The sequence below is a fragment of the Dendropsophus ebraccatus genome, chromosome 15, assembly GCF_027789765.1.
Source record: "Dendropsophus ebraccatus isolate aDenEbr1 chromosome 15, aDenEbr1.pat, whole genome shotgun sequence".
Taxonomy (NCBI): domain Eukaryota; kingdom Metazoa; phylum Chordata; class Amphibia; order Anura; family Hylidae; genus Dendropsophus; species Dendropsophus ebraccatus.
Genome location: NC_091468.1, coordinates 44,789,986 through 44,812,613, shown reverse-complemented (window position 1 = coordinate 44,812,613; position 22,628 = coordinate 44,789,986). Strand labels below are relative to the sequence as shown.

The following is a 22,628-nucleotide window of genomic DNA, read 5'->3' as shown; positions in this document are numbered from 1 at the left end:
AATGACACATGCACAACATAAACTTTTGCACCTTACAATATAAATTCACATATAGGTCAAGAAATTTTGCAACATAAAACAGATAAAAAATAAAAGGAAGTAATAGACATAGTTGGTCATATACTATATGATAGCACTCACTGATTTAAAGTGGAGCTAATGCTATACATTGTCTTCCTCTCTATACTTTTATATAGTTGTACTCTCTATAGTTTTATATAGTTGTACTCTCTATACTTCTATATAGTAGTACTCTCTACTTTTATATAGTTATACACTCTATACTTTTATATAGTTATACTCTATACTTTTATATAGTTATTCTCTCTATACTTTTATATAGTTTTACTCTCTATACTTGCTACTTTTCTCACCTTTGTCAGTTTACTAGGTGCATCTTTATATTTGCACTTTTATTCCGGTTTGGCGCTTCCTAATACATGTCAGTCACTTACCTGCCATGGTGGATCACTTTTTCACTTTTACTGGATGCTTGTCCTAGAAAACCTAAAGTAAAAAAGTGTAGTTGCTCCTGTGACAGCTCTGTATAAAGTTCTCCTGTTATAGTCCAATGACCAGCACTTATGGATAGGGTTCACCAGTGCTCCAGACCCATAGGTGATCCCACTAAGCACCCTTGTAGCTGTACAGAACACAGAAAGTTTTTTGTTTTTTCTTTCTTTTCCAGCAAACAACTTCTTTTGCTCAGGGCAGTGTTAGGCATTGAGCAATGTGCAGATGAAGCTATTAGTACCCGTATAGGAGGAGCCAGCTGCTGGGTGTGAGTACTACGACATCAATGGAAAGTCCCTGCTTTCTTCCCACGACTGACATCACACATCTTGTACTCAACAGCCCCCTTCTATCTACTATCGCTCTCTAGTGCTGGGTGTCTGGAAGGGGCTGTAGTGACACACGCAGTGACGTCTGTGAGGTACAGTGGTCACTGGTGTACCGTACACCCCCAGACCTGATCCCAGAAATTGCCATCAAACACCTAAGTAAGGTATAAACCAGAATCAACCAAATTTCAAGTTTCACTCTAGATTGAAGGATTTTAGTGTAAACCCATTAAATATCACCGCCACTGTGTTCTAACCACATAATCTTTTATAAAGTGCATCTGACCATATAACAAGGTCTAGATTTATGCTTATTACATGTTCTGAATAAGAGTAAAATTATAAAATATAATCTGTAATTAAAGGTACAACTGCATAAAAATTCACTGCCATATCTACTAGCGGCAGATATAGGGACGTTATACACAGAAAGAGATCATATTTTCCTGGGAGGTTTACAGAGTTTTTTTTTTTTTTTTTTTTTTTAATTCTTCCTTATTTGTTGGCACAGATAGGCAACCATCATTCATTCCTTACTGTCTAGACCAGGGATGGGGAACCTTCGGCCCTACAGCTGTTGGAAAACTACAATCCCCATCATGTCTGGACAGCCGAAGGCTGTCCAGGCATGATGGGAATTGTAGTTTTGCAACAGCCGGAGGGCCGAAGGTTCCCCATCCCTGGTCTAGAAGGTAGGGAGGGCAAGCTTCTGCTTGGACTACCCTAGACTATTTTGTTGCAGAAATTTCTATGGTTGAAAATTAACCCCATGCAGCTGAACAGAGTTGACTTTCAGCTAAACATTAAAGGGGCACTCCAGTGAAAATCTTTTTCTTTCAAATCAACTGGTATCAGAAAGTTATATAGATTTGTAATTTCCTTTTATTTAAAAATCTCAAGTCTTCCCATACTTATCAGCTGCTGTATTGTCCGGCAGGAAGTGGTGTTTTCTTTTTTTTAGGGTATGTGTACATTACGGAATCCTGACCAGTCGTGGGTTGCACAGCTTGCACACGCTCGCAGATTCTGGCGGCCACACGCATTTCTGCCTGTGCCATAGACCCCATTCAATGTATGGGCAGATTCTGCCGTCCATCCAAAGAATAAACAGGTTCATTCTTTGGACGGAAGGCAAAATGCACCCGAGCATAGAATGGAGCCTATTGCACGGGTTGAAATGTGCGAATCACCAGAGTCCGCGAACGTGTGCAAGCTGCACAATCCACAACAGGTTTTCCTCTAGGATTCCATAGTGTGCACGTACTCTTATGCCCCTATTCCACGGGCCGTCTAGAGAAGCAAACGAGCTCACTCTCAGTGCTCGTTTGCTCCTCGTTCCCCGCTCGCTGCCACCGCTATTCAACGCGGCTGCAGCGAGCTGGTGAGTGCGGGAGGGGCGGCGGGGAGCTGCGGGGGGGGGGGGCTGCCCAGGTGATCGCTGATCGTCCGGGCAGCCCATAGGATACAGCAGCGTCTGCTGCCGATGCTCCTATTCCACGGAGCGACGGCAGAAGATCGTTGCTGTATCAGTCGCTTGTTTTTCAACATGTTGAAAAACAAGCGACTGCAACGATCAGCCGACATGAACGATTTCGGCTGATCGTTGCACTCTATTCCACGGGACGATTATCGTCCGTAGCAGCCGATAATCATTCCGTGGAATAGGGCCTTAAGTCTGACAGAGTGCTCTCTGCTGCCACCTCTGTCCAAGACAAGAACTGTTCCGAGCAGGAAAGGTTTTCTACGGGAATTTGGTGCTGCTCTGGGCATTAAAGGGTTATTTTCATGTGGACATTAATAGCTTATAAACGAGCAGTTGTGTGCCATTTTTATAGTTCCAATACAGGTAAATAGGAGTTGCACCCCTATCTAGACTGCTTTTATAACTCAGGAATTATGGAAACAGCAAAGCTAGTGGAGCTACATGGTTTGCGTTACTCCCATTAACATAAATAGGTACTACACAAACTATGAAAGACAGCCTGATCAGACCTGGGCTCTGATTATTTAGGGGTCAGGGATCTAAAGACGTAGGGGTTTGTTCTAAGACCTAATAATTTAGGGGTTTGGTCTGGGGTCTGATAATTTTAAGAGTCTGGGTCAGGTAAGTGTGCCTTTCCTTAAAGGGGTTATCCAGCGCTACAAAAACATGGCCACTTTCCCCCTACTGTTGTCTCCAGATTGGGTGGTGTTTTGAAACTCAGTTCCATTAAAGTAAAGTAAATGGAGCTTAATTGCAAACTGCACCTGAACTGGGGACAACAATAGGGGGAAAAGTGGCCATGTTGTTGTAGCGCTGGATAACCCCTTTAACTTTTACATGTAGCTAATAAATGTTCATTCAGGGGCATATGGAATTTACTATAAGAATCAGCCTATTCAAGTTACCCCCTGTCACCTGCTAGTTTATTAGGAATATTGTTGGGTGCACAGAGGACACTTTCAGCCCATGGGGTAATGTAGGGACATGTTCATATATTGGCAGCATACAATAGGTGGATCTGGTTCTGATCCTCCAGGTCAAATTGACATGAAATGCTGAGTGTCGCAGTCATTCAAATAAACAGCTGACGTCATTGAGATGGGTCAAAAGTTTCGATTTGCTGGGGTCTGTGTGCCGAGACCCTCACTGATCACTAGAACAAACTCTATAGTTCCCTTTTCCTGCAGTGGGGAGAACAAGCACCTAGCCGAGCTCTTCTCCCCGCTCATTCTTTGCAAACGGTGAAGGTCTCATCACCCAAACATGGCATGTTAAAAGTTTTTTTCTTTTTTAATGGCAGGTACACTTATCCTAGACTTTCACAAACAAACAAATTTCCTGTTTCTTTGTACCACCACATACAGCAAGTGGCGCAACAAAAGAAAACATTGAACGGGCAATATGCTTGTGGTCAAAAGTCCCTGGGTGATTACCGAACCCAAAGCCCCTGATACTGGAGCACAAGTTTCTGTTCCAACATGCCAACTGCAAGATCAGACGCCAGTGTTCCCCACTCACCGAGCATTAAGTGTTGGACTGGAGTCCGGCACAGTAATTTAACACATTTTTGTTTATATTTTCATTGATTCTTTAGAACAAAACATGGAAAAGTCTTATGATGTAATGTTCTGTTTTTTTTTCATGTTTTTATCGCATTTTTGGGGTTCTGTGTGTTTTTCCCATAGGCTACACTTGATTTGTCAGATTATCGCTCCATGTAATAGGGCCCTTGTGTGGTGAAGTTCCTTTGCATAGGTATTTAGTACAGGTAATGAGCAGTACAGTACATGTAAAACAGGTACAGAGCAGTACAGTACATGTAGCACAGGCACAGAGCAGTACAGTACATGTATCACAGGTACAGAGCAGTACAGTACATGTATCACAGGTACAGAGCAGTACAGTACATGTAGCACAGGTACAGAGCAGTACAGTACATGTAGCACAGGTACAGAGCAGTACAGTACATGTAGCACAGGTACTGAGCAGTACAGTACATGTAGCACAGGTATAGAGCAGTACAGGCATGTAGTACATGTAGAGGGCAGTACAATTAATGTAGTACAGGTTAAGGGCAGTACAGTACATGTAGTTCAGGTAGAGGGCAGTACAGTACATGCAGTACAGGTACAGAGCAGTACAGTACATGTAGCAGAGGTACAGAGCAGTACAGTACGTGTAGAAGAGGTAGAGGGCAGTACAATAAATGTAGTACAGGTAAAGGGCAGTACAGTACATGTAGAACAGGTACAGAGCAGGACAGTACATGTAGCACAGGTACAGAGCAGTACAGTACATATAGCACAGGTACAGAGCAGTACAGTACATGTAGCACATGTACAGCGCAGTACAGTACATATAGCACAGGCATAGGGCAGTACAGGCATGTAGTACATGTAGAGGGCAGTACAATAAATGTAGTACAGGTAAAGGGCAGGACAGTACATGTAGTACAGGTGGAGAGCAGTACAGTACAGGTAGAGAGCAGTACAGTACATGTAGCACAGGTAGACAGCAGAGCACTGCAGTACATGTAGTACAGGTGTAGAGCAGTGCAGCACATGTAGTATAGGTAGAGAGCAGTAGAGTACATGTAGTACATGTAGAGAGCAGTACAGTACATGAAGTACAGGTGGAGAGCAGTACAGTACATGTAGCACAGGTAGAGAGTAGTGCAGTACAATACATGTAGTACAGGTGGAGAGCAGCGCACTACGTGTAGTACATGTAGAGGGCAAATACCATTCAGATAGAGAGTAGTAAAGTACAACAAGAAAAGGATAAGCACAGGTAGAATGCAATACAGTATGGGGAGTACAGATAGCTCATCATTACATTGCATGTAATACAGATATACATCAGTAGAATATGTGTAAATGGAAGTATATATTGTGGGAATTACAGTACAAGTTGAAGAATAAAGTGCAGAAATGGTAACAGAAGTAGAGACAGTGTAGTACATGTAGATGATAGTACAATACATTTGGTGTTGATAAAGGGCTGTACAGTACATGCAACACTGCACTGCAGAGAGGTTTCTCTTTCCTGCATTCTAGGAGTTATAACTTGTTACTTTTCCATCCACAGAACTCAATGATGGGTTATGTTACAGGACAAATTGTACTTTGTAATGATAACCTACATTTGATAACTACAGTATAATGAATCATATTTTGCCACATAGTAAAAAAAAAAAAGAAGTCTGTGATATTACGTCATTACGTTCACAACAATGCCCAGTCATCATTATATAATTTTTATGTTTGGTTATTTAAAAAAAAAAATTAAATGTTAAAAAATAGTTTGCATCCTGGTAAACGTCTGTCTATGGGGTTGAGTGAGGACCCTTATTTGCATGTTAAGGAGTAGTTCTTATTGGTGCCATAGTGTGTTACATGAGACCTTTTCATTATGTTTTATTCTTTGTTCTGCAAGGTAAGATTACTAAAAATTAGGACCAAAAATTTGGGCATTTTATTAGCATTTTCAGCATTCATTGTATAGGATTAATAACATTATTCCTTTATTTAACTCTGCAGCACTTAATTCTGCATGCATTGTCCCTTGTCCCCATTAGGGCTTAAAGCGTAGCGGTCATTTTTTTTTATTGCAGAAATCAGTAGTATAAGCGATTTTAAGAAACTCTGTAATAGGTTTTATCAGCCAAAAAAGCCTCCTTCTGTACTCAAGAAGCAATCTCCCAGCCTCCCCCCTGACTTCTTATCTGTGCATTATCAGGCAAACACATCTTCATTACAGAGAAGCCAGTGAAGACGGGCTCTGCTCTCTCCATTCTATCCTTATGAAGGGGGGAGGGGCTGAGGGAGATGAGGAAGCAGGAAGAGGTGACATGAAGGTCAGCTGTTTCTAGACTCTCTGGGCACCTAAACCGCAGGATTCAGGGGTCAGAAAGGTCAGTGCTTATCTATGAACTTACTGAGAGAAGATTGCAGGGTGTTGTGCTGTGCAGGACTGCTCCGTGCTCAGTCACTCCTAACAGCCCCTTCCCTCTCCATAGCCACATAATGGAGACAGAAATCCTGCTTCTTCTGAAGTGAGGGGGGAGGCTGGGAGATTGCTTTTTCAGTCCAGAAGGAAACTCTTTTGGTTTATAAAACCTATTACAGAGTTTCTTAAAATCGCTTGAACTGTTGATATTTAATATTTAAAAAAAAATGACCCTGAAATGACAGTTACGCTTTAAGGCTGGGTTCACACTACGTATATTTGAGGCTGTATGTTTGAGGCTGTATAGCAACCAAAACCAGGAGTGGATTAAAAACACAGAAAGGCTATGTTCACATAATGTTGTAATTGAGTGGATGGCCGTCATTTAATTGCAAATATTTGCTGTTATTTTAAAACAACGGCTGTTATATTGAAATAATGGAAGTTATTTACCGTTATATGGCGGCCATCCACTCAATTTCAACATTGTGTGAACATATCCTTTCTGGGTTTTCAATCCACTCCTGGTTTTGGTTGCTATGAGGACCTGACATGAGGACCAAATACAGCCTGAAATATACATAGTGTGAACCCAGCCTTAAATCTAAATTCCAAATTCACCTAGGATTCTTTCCACACCCCTACCCCCGCCCTCCAGCTGCTGGTGGGCAGACTTTTCTGCTTCTCATGAATATTGAGGACTACTGGGCTCATGCACATAATGGAGAAGACTACTTATTGTCCATGTTATTCAGGAGGATATCTCTGGATCAGGTGCACAGGACAATGTAAGTGATACATCATTCTGTTCAGCTTCTCTGTCACTCTGTCACTGACATAGTCTCTTTAAGAAAGGTTTGCAAACTAACTGTGCAGCATTGCGAACTTAAAGTATTCTGTACTTGCTCTAATAACACTAGAGATCAGAGATAGTAGCACAAACTGTATCCTACGGTGCAGCCCAAACATTTACTCCCACTGGAATATAGCCGTTTTAACGAAAGGTTGATTATTGACATTTGATAATTTATTGTGGTTGGTGTATTAATAGATAAATCAATAAGTTATCTGGCATGAAAAAGGTCTCATAGCAAATTGTAACAACCAAATATACACCAGAACATTAACACTTACTAATATTGTATAGGCTCCCTGTGCACTGACCTATAGAGGCATGAACTCCACAAGACGTCTGCCGTATACAGCATCAAGACATTTGCAGAAGATCCAGGCTTAGAAAAACATGGCTTCTTTCTTCCAGAAATAGCACTTCTCCTGTCTTCAGCCTGGGTGTGGGTTTTGCAGCTTAGGGCCCTATTCCATGGGACGATTATCGTTCACATAATCGTTAGCGATAAACGATCCAAACGACCGCTATTGCGAAAGACCTGAAATCATTTACCCATTTACATGGAACGATAATCGTTACTTATGATCGTTCTTGCGGTCGTCTTGTCGTCGCTATTGCGTTCGTCACTACTGCGAACGACCGAACGTCGTCTTATTCAATGCGAACGAATTGCGAATGAGCAACGGTAAAAATAGGTCCAGGTCTTATTAAACGATCAACGATTTCTCGTTCCGTCGTTAATAGTTAACTGCTATTCAACCGAACAATTATCGCTTAGATTCGAACAACTTAACGATAATCTGAACGATAATCGTCCCGTGAAATAGGGCCCTTAGGGTCCATTTACACAGAAAGATTATCTGACAGATTATCTGCCAAAGATTTGAAGCCAAAGTCAGAAACAGAGCATGAACAGAGATCAGGTCAGCCTAAAATCTTTCCTCTTGTCAAATCCATTCCTGGTTTTGGCTTCAAATCTTTGGCAGATAATCTGTCAGATAATCTCTCTGTGTAAATGGACCCTTAGGGTGGTATTACACGGGCCGAGCAGGGCCCAATAATACCTGTAAAAGAGCGCCGATCTGCTAGATCGGCGCTCATTTACTGGGCATGTTACACAGCCCGATAATCGTTTAACAAGAGCTGCAAGGACATCGTTACCGATGTCCTTGCAGCCCTTGCTAAACTGGCATACATTACCCATCCACGTTCCAGGGCTGCTCCTGCCATCTGCTTCTCCCCGCCCCCGCACTAGCTTCACAGCGGCCTGTCAGCTGATAGGCCGCTCAGCCAATCACTGGCAGGGACCGCCACGGCCTGTGATTGGCTGAGCGGCCTATCAGCTGACAGGCCGCTGTGAAGCTAGAGCGCACGCGGGACCCGGGGAGAAGCGGACGGGAGGAGCAGGCCTGGAACGTGGATAGGTAATGTATATCGTTAGTTGCCGCCCGTGCACCGCTATTACACGCCACGGTGCGCGGTCGGCGCCCGACTAAAATAGGTTCTAACTAGAGATGAGCGAACCTCGAGCATGCTTGAGTCGATCCAAACCCGAGCTTTCGGCATTTGTTTTGCAGTGGCTGCTGAAGTTGGATAAAGCCCTAAGGCTATGTGGAAAACATGGATATAGTCATTGGCTGTATCCATGTTTTCCAGACAACCTTAGAGCTTTATCCAAGTTCAGCAGCCCCCGCTAATCAAATGCTGAACGTTCGGGTTCGGATCGACTCGAACCCGGACCCGGTTTGCTCATCTCTAGTTCTAACCTATATCAACGATCAGCCGATGATCGTTGTCATCGGCTGATCGGTGCATTTATTACAAGGAGCGATAATCGGCCGAATCCGTGTAATAGTACCCTTAGTTCAAATGAAGTGAATGGGACATGAATTGTATTACAGCAAACAAACTGTGGACAGGGGTGGCAATGTTTTTTTTTTCAAGCAAGTAGCTATGTTTTATCTAATCCTGGAGAACCCCTGGATAATCCTGATTTGTGGGATGAAAGACAAAAAATTATTTAGAAAATTTTTGAACGATTTAGTTTTTACACTAGTTTTATAGTAAAAGAGGAACAATAATACAGACACATTAGCAATATCCAATTTTTATAGTTGTTGTTGATCCCGCCTCCTTCACTGAGTGGCTGAGCGGACCTGAGACGTTACATCTCGGGCCCACATCAGACACCCGGAAGCGGCCGGGAACCGGGCACCGGAGCGTCGCGATGCGGGAGCCGCCGCTGGAACCAGGGAGGTGAGTGGACGTCTTTTCTTTCAGCCACCTCCTCCCCGGCCAGAGCTAAAAATAGCCCCCACGCTGGAGTACCCCTTTAACATCACAATGATTTAGCAGTGCATAGTTCTGGTCAATGTACAGTTATGGCCAAAAGTTTTGAGAATGATACAAATATTAATTTTTACAAAGTCTACTGCTTCAGTTTTTAAAACGGCAATTTGCATATACTCCAGAATGTTATAAAGAGTGATCAGCTTAACAGCAATTACTTGCAAAGTCAATATTTGCCTAGAAAATGAACTTTATCCCCCAAAACACATTTCAACATCATTGCAGCCCTGCCTTAAAGGACCAGCTAAGGGTCCATTTACGCAGAAAGATTACCTGCCAAAGATTTGAAGCCAAAGCCAGGAACAGACTATAAACAGAGATCAGGTCATAAAGGAAAGCCAGAGATTTCTCCTCTTTTCTAATCCATTATCTTTGGCAGATAATCTTTCTGTGTAAATGGACCCTAACATCGTTTCATTGATTGCTCTATTAACATAGGTGTGGGTGTTGATGAGGACAGGGCTGAAGATCAATCTGTCATGATTAACCCCTTGCCTCCGCAGCCTGTTTTGGCCTTAATGACCAGGGCCTATTTTTCAAATCTGACCTGTCTCTCTTTATGTAGTGATAACTCTGCGATGCTCTTAACTATTGCGGTTACTCTGAGATTGTTTTTTTGTGACATACTCCTCTTTATGTTTGTGGTATACTTTTGTTGATACACTCAGTAGTTTTTTGTAAAAAGCACAACATTTGCGCAAAAATTTGAAAAATTGACATTTCTTTCTATTCAAAATTCTCTTGTTCTAAGAAAGATCGTCATATCACATAAAATAATTATTACTGCAACATCTACAACATGTCTACTTTATGGTGCCGTCATTTGGTGAACGTCCTTTTACTTGTTAGGATGTTAGAGGACTTTGAAATATTGCAGCGATTTTTTAAATTTTCAGGAAAATTTCAAATTCTGATTTTTATTAGGGACCAGTTCAGTTCTGAAGTGGATTTGTGGGGCCTGTATGTTAGTTACCCCCATAAATCTCTCCACTGTAAAGACTGCACCCCTCAAAGTATTCAAAGTAACATTTCATAAGTTTATTAACCCTTTAGGTTTTTCACAGAAATTTAAGCAAGTTGGAGGGGAAATTTAAAATTTTCATTTTTTGGGCAGATATTCCATTTTAATCCATTTTTTCCTCTAACACAGCAAATACTAACTGAGAAATGGAACTCCATATTTATTCTGCTTGTTCCAATGTTTCTAGAAATCCGCCATATGTGGCTGCAGTCCGTCACTTGACTCAACCACAGGCTGCAGACATGACAGAGACCTGGGGAATTTTGGGGCCTTTTTTTATTTCAGGTTTTTTTTAGCCAGTATATCATGTCACAGAGGCCTTGCGGTGCCAAAATATTTGCGTAAGACAAGTTGACGTTTCCATTAGTACAATTCTGGGGAACATGTGACACCCTGATAATTTTTTGATTAATCTTTTATGAGGTGGTACGAATAAAAAACACAATTTAGCAGCTTTTTTTCACCATTTTTTTGTTTGCCGCTTACTATACGTCACATAAGACATGTTATCTTTCTTCGTCAGGTCGGTACGATTACAGTGATATCCATGATATATAGCTTTTGTTATAGTTTATGCCATTGATACTATATACACTGTTTGTGTCTTGCATATTGTAAGGGCAGTAATATTTAAATTTTTTCGCCAAGGGACTTATGTGAGGGATTTTTCTTTTGCGGCATAAGCTAAAGTTTTCAGTGGTACACCTTTTGGGTACATGTGATGTTTTGATAGCTGTTTTCTTTATTTTTTTAGGGGCGGGATTAACAAAACTTTTTATTTTGATTAGTTTTTCATTTTGTTTTTATGGCGTTAATGAGGTGGGTTAAATAATGTAACTGGTTAATAGACGGCGTCATTACGGACGCAATGATACCAAACATATGTATCTTATTTATAGGGGATCATTTATAAAGGGGGATGGGGAATGTGTATATTTATATATTTTATTTATTTTAATTAATTATTTATTTAATTTATGTATGTATGTATGTATTTATTTATTTATTTGTGTGTGTGTGTTTTTTTTACTTTTACTTTTGCAGGTATATATATAATGCAGTACAGCACCTGATCTGTGCTGTACTGCATTATATACTGAATGAGTGGTCAGTGTAACACACTGACCATTCACTCAAACGATCAGGTCCCTGCAGTGCAGGGTCCTGATCGTTACTATCCATAGTAACCCAGACGCACCGGGTAGCGTCCGGGTTACTATGGTAACCCCCAGGAGGTGCTGGAAGCTCCGGACGGGGGCCACCTCTGGGGGGGGGGAGCCTGGAAGCTCCGGGCGTGGGGGCGGCGGAGACGGATAGCGCTGGAAGCTCCCGGCGGGGGGGGCTTCTCCGGGGGGTTGCTGGCTCCGGGGGAGATGGTGGGCTGCAAGCTCCGGGCGCGCGCCGGGGGGCTGTAAGCTCTGGGCGCGGGGCTGTAAGCTCCGGGCGCGGGTAGGGGGCATGGTGCTTTAAGCTCCGGGCGGCGGGGGAGGGGGGGCGCTGGAAGCACGGGGAGGACGGGGGGCCTGGAGAGGACATCGGCAGTGGCAGCAGGAAGAGGCAATGTGCCACAGCCTCCTCCTGCTGCCCGATGGACGAGGGAGCCTGCGGATCTCTCCATAGACGCTGCGGTCGCAACGACCGCGGCGTCTATAGGGTTAATTGCCCGGGGGGAGCGCGGCTCCCCTCCAGGCAGGGGCAGCAGGAGGAGGCTGTGTGACACAGCCTCCTCCTGCTGTCAGATCTCATATAGGGACAGTAGGGGGAGGCAGAGAAGGCATGACGTCCAGGGACGTCATGATGCGGAATGGCACTGCTTTTCATGACGTCCCTGGACGTCATATTGGAGGAAGGGGTTAAGTAAGAATGACACAACTGGACACTTTAAAAGGAGGCTGGTGCTTGGGATCATTGTTTCTCTTCTGTTAACCATGGTTATCTCTAAAGAAACACGTGCAGTCATCACTGCACAAAAACGGCCTAACAGGGAAGAGTATCGCAGCTAGAAAGATTGCCCCTCATTCAACAATCTATCGTATCATCAAGAACTTCAAGTAGAGAGGTTCCATTGCTGCCAAAAAGGCTCCAGGGCACCCAAGAAAGACCAGCAAGTGCCAGGACCGTCTCTTAAAAGTGTTTCAGCTGCGGGATGGAGCTATCAGCAGGAATGGCAGCAGGCAGGTGTCAGTGCATCTGCACGCACTGTGAGGAGGGGAATCTTGGAGCAAGGCCTGGTCTTAAGGAGGGCAGCAAAGAAGCCACTTCTCTCCAGAAAAAACATCAGGGACAGACTGATATTCTGCAAAAGGTACAGGGAGTGGACTGCTGAGGACTGGGGTAAAGTCATTTTCTCTGATGAATCCCCTTTCCGATTGTTTGAGACATTTGGAAAACAGCTTATTCGGAGAAGACCGGCAGTCTTGTCTCATGCCAACTGTAAAGCATCCTAAAACCATTCATGTGTTGGCTTGCTTCTCAGCAAAGGGAATCGGCTCTCTCACAGTCTTGCCTAAAAACACAGCCATGAATAAAGAATGGTACCAGAATGTCCTCCAAGAGCAACTTCTCCCAACCGTCCAAGAGCAGTTTGGCGATCAACAATGCCTTTTCCAGCATGATGGAGCACCTTGCCTTAAAGCAAAGGTGATAGCTAAATGGCTCAGGGAACAAAACTGAGATTTTGGGTCCATGGCCTGGAAACTTAATCCCATTGAGAACTTGCGGTCAATCATGAAGAGACGGGTGGACAAACAAAAACCAACAAATTCTGACAAAATGCAAGCATTGATTGTGCAAGAATGGACTGCTATCAGTCAGGATTTGGTCCAGAAATTGATTGAGAGCATGCCAGGGAGAATTGCAGAGGTCCTGAAGAAGAAGGGTCAACACTGCAAATATTGACTTGCTGCATTAACTCATTCTAACTGTCAATATAAGCTTTTGTTACTCATAATAGGATTGCAATTATATTTCTGTATGTGATAAAAACATCTGACCAACACACATAAAGACCATCAGATCACGTGGAAATATATTTGTGTAATTCTCAAAACTTTTGGCCATGACTGTACAACTTATAATCTACAAGTAATAGCTTTCATAAATTTCTATCAGAATATTATTTACACTTGAATATATTATATATTACATAAGATGGTTCTTAAATCCAATAACTGGAGCAGCGTTCATGTTTTATTTCTTATGTACCACAAAAGAGCAAGAGAAAGCAAAGTCATTAGTTCAGGTGTCACAGGCAGTGATGATAGGAAGTTCACTTACATCATGAGGTATGTATCAGTTTCACCACGCATCCTCCTACCAAGCTCGTGCGTACAGCCGACTGAGAAGACTCTTTGTAGTCATCAGTGTGAACCAAACATGGTAAAGAAATGTGCACACCTATATACATGTGCAAATGTTTTATGTAATTATAAACCCGCAAAACAATAAAGCATCAATAGCTGTATTATTTTATAATGAGTCCTATACAAATCTAATAAAAATGTTCACAGGTACTTTAACTCAATTCATTTTATTGTACTACAGGTAAGTATAATGTACTCACTGCACTACCATGCATCTTTTCCCCTGATGCAGTATAGCGTCTTATATGCTACCATGTCAGTACGCCTGCGCAGTCTTTACCAGCGTCTGGGGGCAGTGGAGGAGTGGGACAGGTAAGGGTCCTATTACATACTTGGCACTGTCTCTCAGCACTGCAGGGGCTGAGGGGTTAAGTCCTAAATGCATGCAGACAGTGTGAGTTGTGAAGCCTTGCTCAGTGGTGCTCTACTATAAGTACAGTTCATAAGTGAAGACAAAGAAGAAAAATATAAAGCAGTGGCCACTTACCGTAAAGTGCAGATTTACTCTCAAAACAGCCGAGTTTACCAGTACACCGATCTGGTAGGTCCATTGCAGGTGCTACAGCCGATAGTCACCCTCAAACTAACACAAAGGAATGGATAAACTTCTATTATCATGAGGAGAATTCCTTTAGGTTATAACATTGTGTTTAGAATGGTGAATGTTTGACCAAATATTGGACGCTTTATAGGAAGACCTCCAGGTATGGTGTCTGTTAGTGGCAGTGCAGCCTCCCCACCAATTGCTAGAATGAGCAGGGAGAAACACTCAGCTCTCTTCACCCAGACTCAGTCTGATCAAACTTTTGACAAGTCTCTAAGACATGTAACAAAAAAACTTTTCTATTTGCCAAGATATAATCTCTCATGACATTTAATTTTGTACAAAAATGTACAGAAATTCCTGCCCACTAAATAATAAACATTATTAACATAGCATGCCTTGGTCTCTTGCATGTTTTGTCTATAAGATGTATATAGCAACAAAAGATAAGTCCATCAAGTTTAACCTCTACAGAAACCCCACTGTGTTGATCCATCACAGGGAGAAAAATTAGAATAATCCTTGGATCAATGTTCTCTCCCATGAAATCTAATGCCCATAACTTTTAATATAATATTTTTCATGAAAAGCATGCAGGCCTCCTCGTCGGTGACCTGGAAAGCAATGGCAATTGGTGCTGTCCGAGACAGCACCAATCGGCATTACTGTTATATGTAAAAGTGGCCACGGTGCCACTGTCGAGATCACAGCGATAAGTGTGAAAAAAAATTGTATTACCTGGCTCTGAACACCTCAACTAGGTAGCTGAGGTGTTCAGAGCAGGTGTGTGTGGTGTATTTGCCCATACTCACCTGATCCACGCGCCTGGAGTGATGACTTCCGGGTCCCACGTTTTCCTCTTCTTCCCTGTCGTCTATCTTCGGCTCCCATCGTAAAAATTCATCAATATCAATATCATTCAATATCTTCGTCCAGGTTTGTTCTACTGCCCCCTAGCGGCTGATTAGTGTATATAATACACTTATCAATAGCTTTAGGGTTGGCAGGTAGTGTTTTTTTTTTTTTTAAGCGCCCTACCGCCGCTGAGTGCTGATCAGCACGTAGGCGTAGGTTTTTAAAAAAATATATCCTACTGCCACTGTCTGCTAAAAAGTACAACGCATAAGTGCGGCATTTATCAGTTACTCCTTTTTTGGCGTAGGATTTGTTCCCCCCCTTACTGTTAAAAAAACACGTAAAAAGAACTACATTACACTACACTACTTGAAATAAAGTTTTACACTACACTACAATACACATTTACATACCCCATATAAAAATGGCCCACAGGATGTTTTTGGCGGAGGAGGCATACTCTCTTATTGCCTCTGACACCAAAACAGCCAGTGAGGGGGTATCCTTCTTTCCTCCATTCATCCTCATCCTTCAGGGATGATGAATATCCACCTAGGCATCCAAGGAGGACGCCTCGGGCTGCCCCCCAGACACGTCATCCCATATCGCTCCCCCCCCCAAACACGTCATCCCATCCTGCCCCCCAGACAGGAGACTCCCATAACGACAATGCAAGGTGCCCCCGGCAAGATGATCCCTCATATGATCGCCTGTACAAAGTACATCTCAGTAGATGAGTACCTCCTGAGCTTCAAAGGAAGATTCCATTTCTGCCAGTACCTATCCAATAAGAGATCACAGTATTGCGTGAAATTCTACAAACTCTGTGAGAGTACCTCAGGGTACACTTACACATTTAGGGGAAGATTTATCAAACATGGTGTAAAGTGAAACTGGATCAGTCACCCAGTCTGCGAGGAATGAGAAGTGGAATCTGGTTGGTTGCTAGGGGCAAATGAGCCAGTTCCACTTTACACTATGTTTGATAAATCTCCCCCTTAGAGTATATGAGGGTAGGGACACCCAAATCCAGCCCCCAGAATGCCCCCCCATCCTCGGAGTTAGTGGGAAGATCGTTTGGGAACTGATCTTCCCACTGCTGGATAAAGGTTATCACCTGTACGTTGATAACTTTTATACCAGTATGCCCCTGTTTCGGTCCCTTGCTGCCCGAGCTACTGTAGCTTGCAGCACAATCTGAAAAAAATCAAAGAAGCCTCCCAAGTCATCGGGTAAAACAACTGATGGCAAGGGGTGAGAGCAGGGGCTTTGCCTGTGAAAATATGTTGTTGGTCAAATATAAGGACGAACTTGATGTCCTTATTTTGACCACAATTCACAGGAATAGCGCCACCCCTGTCCCTGTGCGACATACAAACGTGATGCACAAACCTGATTGTGTTCTAGACTACAATCAGTATATGGGAGGAATTGATCTCTCAGATCAAGTCCTCAAACCATATAACACCACGAGGAAGACCAGAACGTGGTACAAAAAGGTGGCCGTATATCTGGTCCAAACAGAAATGTACAACGCTTTTGTGCTGTACCAATGTGCCGACCACCCGGGGAAATACCTTGAATTCCAAGAAGCAGTAATAAAAACCCTAATATTCGGCAGCCATGGAGAGGGCCTCAGCACTTCTGGATATGAAGGATTCCGCATTGTACCAAGGCAACATTTTTCAGGTGAAATCCCCCACTGGAAAACGGGGGATTTCAGAAGTGCAGTATGCGCCGTAAAAGGGGGATCAGGAAGGACAACATTTTCCAGTGTAACACCAGTCCTGGTCCCCCCTTCCTCTGCATACTGGATCGCTTCAAGGCGTACCACACGTCATTGGAGTTCTACATTTTCTAAATTCTGTCCCTTATTCCTATTTCAGGAGTCACGTTTTCCAGGGATTATTCTGATCGCCATTATGGAGTCAGGAAGGAATCTTTTCCCTGGGATGAGGCTACTGTCTTCTGCCTGACGAGGGTTTTTTGCCTTCCTCTGGATCAACACAGGTTGAATTTGATGGACTCCTGTCCTTTTCAACCTTATAATTGGCCTAATACCCACAAATAAATAAAAATTGTTCCTTTTCCCCAACTAAGTAGGTATAGCCCCCATTCCCATTAGAAGCTTGCCATGTTGCATTTACAAAGCCCCTGTGCTGCTAAGACAGTGAAAACCCCTCACAACCCCATTCTAGAAACTACAACCCTCAAGGAATCTAACAAGGGGTGCAGCAGGGATATGGACCCCTTGGTGATGGGCATATTTGTGCCGTGAAAATGAAAAAAAAATTGTATTTTTCATTTTCACAGCACATGTTCTACATATGTGCCAGTCACCAGTGGGGTCCATATGCTCACTGTCCCCCTTTGTTAGATTCCTTGAGGGGTGTAGTTTCCAGAATGGGGTCACTTGTGGGAGGTTTCCACTGTTTTGGCTGTATTGAGGCTTTATAAATGCAACATAGCCATTAAAATCCATTCCAGTGAAATTCAGCTTCCAAACGCCAATTGGCGCTCCTTCCCTTTGGAGGCTCGTCCTACGAAAATCTGAAAATCTGTAAAACACCTGTGGGGTCCAGATGCTCAACGCACCCCTTGTTACATTCCTCGAGGGGTGTAGTTTTCTAAAACTCCCTTTAGGAGTGTTTTTTTATGTTTTGGCACCCCAGAGCCTCTGCCAACCTGAAGTGATACTGTCAAAAATGACCAAATACAATAGAGGCGTTAAAATTTACTGACGCTCCTTTGTACCTGAGGCTTGTGGTTGCGTCAAATAGTACAAAAGGGCCACATATTTCTGTGACTCACCTACAGGGTAAAAAAAAACTTTCAGGATGTGCTTTTGCACAGTTTGGGGGGTGCAGTTTCTGAAATGGGATGCTTTGTGGGAATTTCTAACATATAGTCTCTTCAAATACACTTCAAAACCGAACAGGTCCCTAAAAAAATCAGATTTTGAAATTTTAGAGAAAATTTTGAAAATTGCTGCTAATGTTTTAAGCTTTCTACTGTCTAAAAAAATTTAAAGAAAGCTTAATAAATGCTGCCAACATAAAGTAGACATGTTGCTAATGCTATTTAATATATAATTTATGTGGCATAACCATTTTCTGTACAAAGTTTCAAAGTTGGAAAAATGCAATTTTTTTAACGTTTTTTTTTTCCATAAAGATTTGTTATGAGTGTCGACTCCAATGTACCAGAAATGTAAAATATAATATGTCACGAGAAAATCTTAGAATCAGCAGGAGAGGTAAAAGCATTCCCAAGTTATCAATAAAGTGACATAAGTCATATTTATAAAACTTGCCTCAGTCCTTAACGCCATTTCAGCCCAGTCCTTAAGGGGTTACCCCTCCTTTAGGACCGGGCTTATTTAATTTTTTGCGTTTTCGTTTTTTCTATAGCGCCTGCATTTTTTCACCTATAGACTCATAGGAGCCCTTCTATTTAGCACCACTAATTGTACTTTACAATGGCAGACTTAATTTTTCCATAAAGTATGCTGTGAAACCATAAAAAATTATTTGTGCAGTGAAATTGGAAAAAAAAAAGGAATTTGTTTTGATTTTTGGGGGTTTTCGTGTTTACGCAATATGTTCTATAGTAAAACTGACATATCATATATGTTCCTCAAGTCAGTACAATTACAACGATATGTAATTCACATCACTTTTATTTAAGCTGGCTGCTCTTAAAAAATTAAAACCTTTTTTTTAAAAAACCCAAATGTTCAAAATTGCTCTATTCCCATCATTATAACGCTTTAATCCTTTGGTCTATGGGGCTGTGTGAGGTGTTATTTTTTTGCACCATTATCGGTACCTTGATTGTGTATATGTGACTTTTTGATCACATATTACAATTTTTATGGATTTGATTTCAAGCAATTACGCACGCAGCGATACCAAATATATTTATTTATAAAATGGGAAAAGGAGATGATTCAAACTATTATTAGGGGAGGGAATTTTTTTTTTTTAAATAAAAACACTGTATACTTTCAGTACTACTGCAGTTTTGACAGCTGCAATTAAATGTATAATTAGTGAGGACCGCACCTGCTAATAGCCGCGGTCCTGGGCTACACATAGCACCCGGGATCGCAGTGGTTCAGAGCAGGGTCGTCGTGCAACCCCTCTCTGAACCCCCCCCCCCCCCCCCACATCAGGACGCAGGACGTAAATGTACTGACTGATGCAGGGAGGGGTTTATAAATCAGCCATGACAATAACGTGGCAGAGTTTTTCATTGTCTCACGGATCTTACAGTAAAGAATCCGCGTCTGTGCGGATGGTGAGGATGCCCCCTTGTCATGGTTACAGGTCCAGGAGTTAAAAAAAAGAAAAAAAAAAAAAAAACACACTACAAAGATCTCTGTACTGTCCATTCATATATTTGTACATTGTGATCAGATAGGCCCTAAAACATCATTTTTTACTAAACTAAATAGCCCAAGCTTGATAACCTGCCTTGGTCCTGAAATCCACCCATTCCTCTAATGACCTTGGTCACCCTCTTCTGCACCCGCTTTAGTTCAGCTGTGTCCTGCTTATATACTGGTGCCCAAAACTGTACACTGTATTCTATGTGTGGCCTGACCAGTGATTTATTACTTAGGACATAGCTGTATTTATTATTTCTACGGCCAAAGCGCATAGACCACATTGAACTTTATTTGCCATTTCTCTGCCCAAGCCTCCAGCTTCTCCAAATCCCTCTAATATTATATTATCCTCCTCTGTGGTAATTTCTTTACCCAGTTAGGTGTCATCTGCAAAACAGAGATTCTACTCTGTAGCCTTTCTACAAGGTCATTAATAAATATGCAGCCTGCAGTACCCCACTAGTAACTGTGACCCAATCTGCTAATACAAACTGCCATATTATACAAGGATCTTTAGTGCTTTAATTTATGTAGTGTTCAGGTTTACAGCAGACGCTGTTTGTTGTTGTAGACTGTAGTTGTAGCAAGGGATGAATGAATAAAAGCTTCAATCTATGAGGTTGTCATGCAATATGTTCCTATCAACTAGTCTACTGAGAAGTAAAGTGCATCTCTAATCTGCAATTCACATTCCATACTGCTGACACCATTACATAGCTGTTAGTGTAAGGGGACTCCCCATTCCAACCCTTTCTTTGCTTGATTGACAGTCAGATGAAAGCTAAGCCTTGCAATTTGCCACCCCATACAGCCCTGTAGGTGAAAAAATACAACATATAAGTGTCACAATAGGCCCAATTTATTAATTGCAGAAAAAAAAAAAGATTTTTTTATATATATATATATATCATTAGAAAATCTGTGTAAATCTGCATGCAGTTGTGTTCGGACTGACCTATAGAATAATGGCATCATGTCACTTACCATATAGTGCATTACATAGACACAGGAACCCCCTAAACGTTACCATTCTTTTTTACAATTTCACCAATTTATATGCTCATAAATGATATTTTTGGGGTTCTGTCATACATGTTAGGGTAGAATGAAAGATTCCATTACAAAGTACAACTACTCCTGTAAAAAACAAGCCCTTACATGGCCCTGTAGATAGAAAACTGAAAGTGCTAGAGCTCTTAGAAGGGGAGAAGAACCCCCCCCCCTCAAAAAAAAACAAACACAAAACGCAAAAATGAAAATTTGCGTGGTCCACTGGGTCATTTTGGGCCTGGTCCTCAAAGGGTTAATTCCAGAGTGCTATACAAGCAATAGTGGTAACAAACATTGAGAGGGAAAAAGATTTCAAATGTAGAACAATAATTATAACTTGTTCATAACATAGTTAGGTGTAAGAGAGGGGTATGGGTAGTCTTTGAAGGCGGCAATGCCCACAAGAGATACGTCAGTCCAGTAGGTGAAACACTAAGGCTAAACGTGCTGCTAAAGCAAATTGTTCCAAGAGGATGAAAAGAGAATTCTCACAAAGAAACATTGAATCTTGTCAGCAGAAAAAGACCACTTGGTCCATCTAGTCTGCCCTTTTAGTATTTCCCTTCTTATTATCTTAGGATAGATATATGTTTATACCAGGCAGGTTCAAACCCTGTTACTGTAGATTTGCCAGCCACATCTGTAAGTTTGTTCCAAGCATCTACCACTCTTTCGGTAAAGACGGGAGCCTGATCAAGCTTCCTCCATTCTGCCTGTTGCATGTGTTTCACATTCTCCTCCACAGTGAAGGCCCTAGGACTTCTAGAAGTGGAGGCAACATCATCACGTTCCTCAGGGTAGATATCTGCTTGTGAGAAGCTTATGGATTCTATGCATGGGGAAGTACCCTAGAGACTTCCCACTCTTCATCAGAAGATGATGTCACTTCATCAACTATATAAATACCCAGACCAGACCCCTACAGAAAGACGACAATATCAATATTCAAATAGAACTTTTTTTTTTTTTAAGACTGCCCAACTTTTACAATGTGTAGATGACAGGATAAGCCTCACCTGGACCCACGTGCCTTCACTATTATATACTATTATATAACAGCCTAAAAATGGAGGCTGCAATAATGAATAAGGAGTATAGGAGCTAAACAGATCCTGCAGCTGAGAACCATAGGCCATTTGTATGAAATACAACTAACTACGCTGACCAACTAGATGCTGATGGATCACAGATAGAGATGAACAAACTTGCCGAAAATTTGGGTTTACATAAATCTGAACACACTGCATTTGAATCCTGCTACCTGGAGAAGGTGGATGACACCTGGAAAAACATGGATAGAGCCAGGCAGCAGGATTCAAATGCCGAATTGTTTGGGTTCATGTGCACCAGAACTTTCAGCAACTTCGCTGATCTCTAATGAGATCATAATGATGGTCATGCTGGCACCTTGGAGGAAATAATTTTTAGGCTTTGGACATTGTATGGGTAAATCTGTCAGGCACAAATAAGTGTGATCATAGACAGATATGCAACCATCAGATTTCTTTGAAAGTAACGGTGGTTGTAGACTACTGCAAAAAAAAAAAAAAAAAAGAAAAAAAAAAGTGATGTGCAGCAAAGTTTGTCAACAAGATGCACTAACATAAAAAGAGGGAGGGTACAAGATGGATGTTTATTAACAGTCTATGCCTCCTGTATGACTTACGTCTACGACTTTGCTGTAGTGTTAGAGGCTGAGAAAACCGGTTTGGCACCTATGGCTGCAAAAGCAACTAAAAATAGAGAAATAAGCAGGAAGGAAACAGAGGGAAAAAAAAGTGCTATGTAACAACAGAATAAGAACAAGAAAATGAGTTTTTTTATGTAATTTATTCAACCAATGTCAGATGCAGCATTCAGTATAGTATTCACTTCCTTAAAGCACAACTATCAATTGAAACAACAGATTACGCAGTTACTCTGGTGTGTGAAGC

At 42.0% G+C, this 22,628-nt stretch overlaps 1 protein-coding gene across 1 annotated transcript in view; it reads right to left on the bottom strand.

The window, feature by feature from the left end:
* REL (REL proto-oncogene, NF-kB subunit) overlaps positions 1 to 709 on the bottom strand; it is a 42,667-nt gene extending 41,958 nt beyond the window's left edge. The window contains exon 1 of the mRNA XM_069954139.1: positions 456 to 709. Coding sequence (XP_069810240.1) covers positions 456 to 462 — 7 coding nt within the window. The 5' untranslated portion in view covers positions 463 to 709. The remainder of the gene's footprint in view (positions 1 to 455) is intronic.
* Between the last annotated feature and the right edge of the window lie 21,919 nt (positions 710 to 22,628).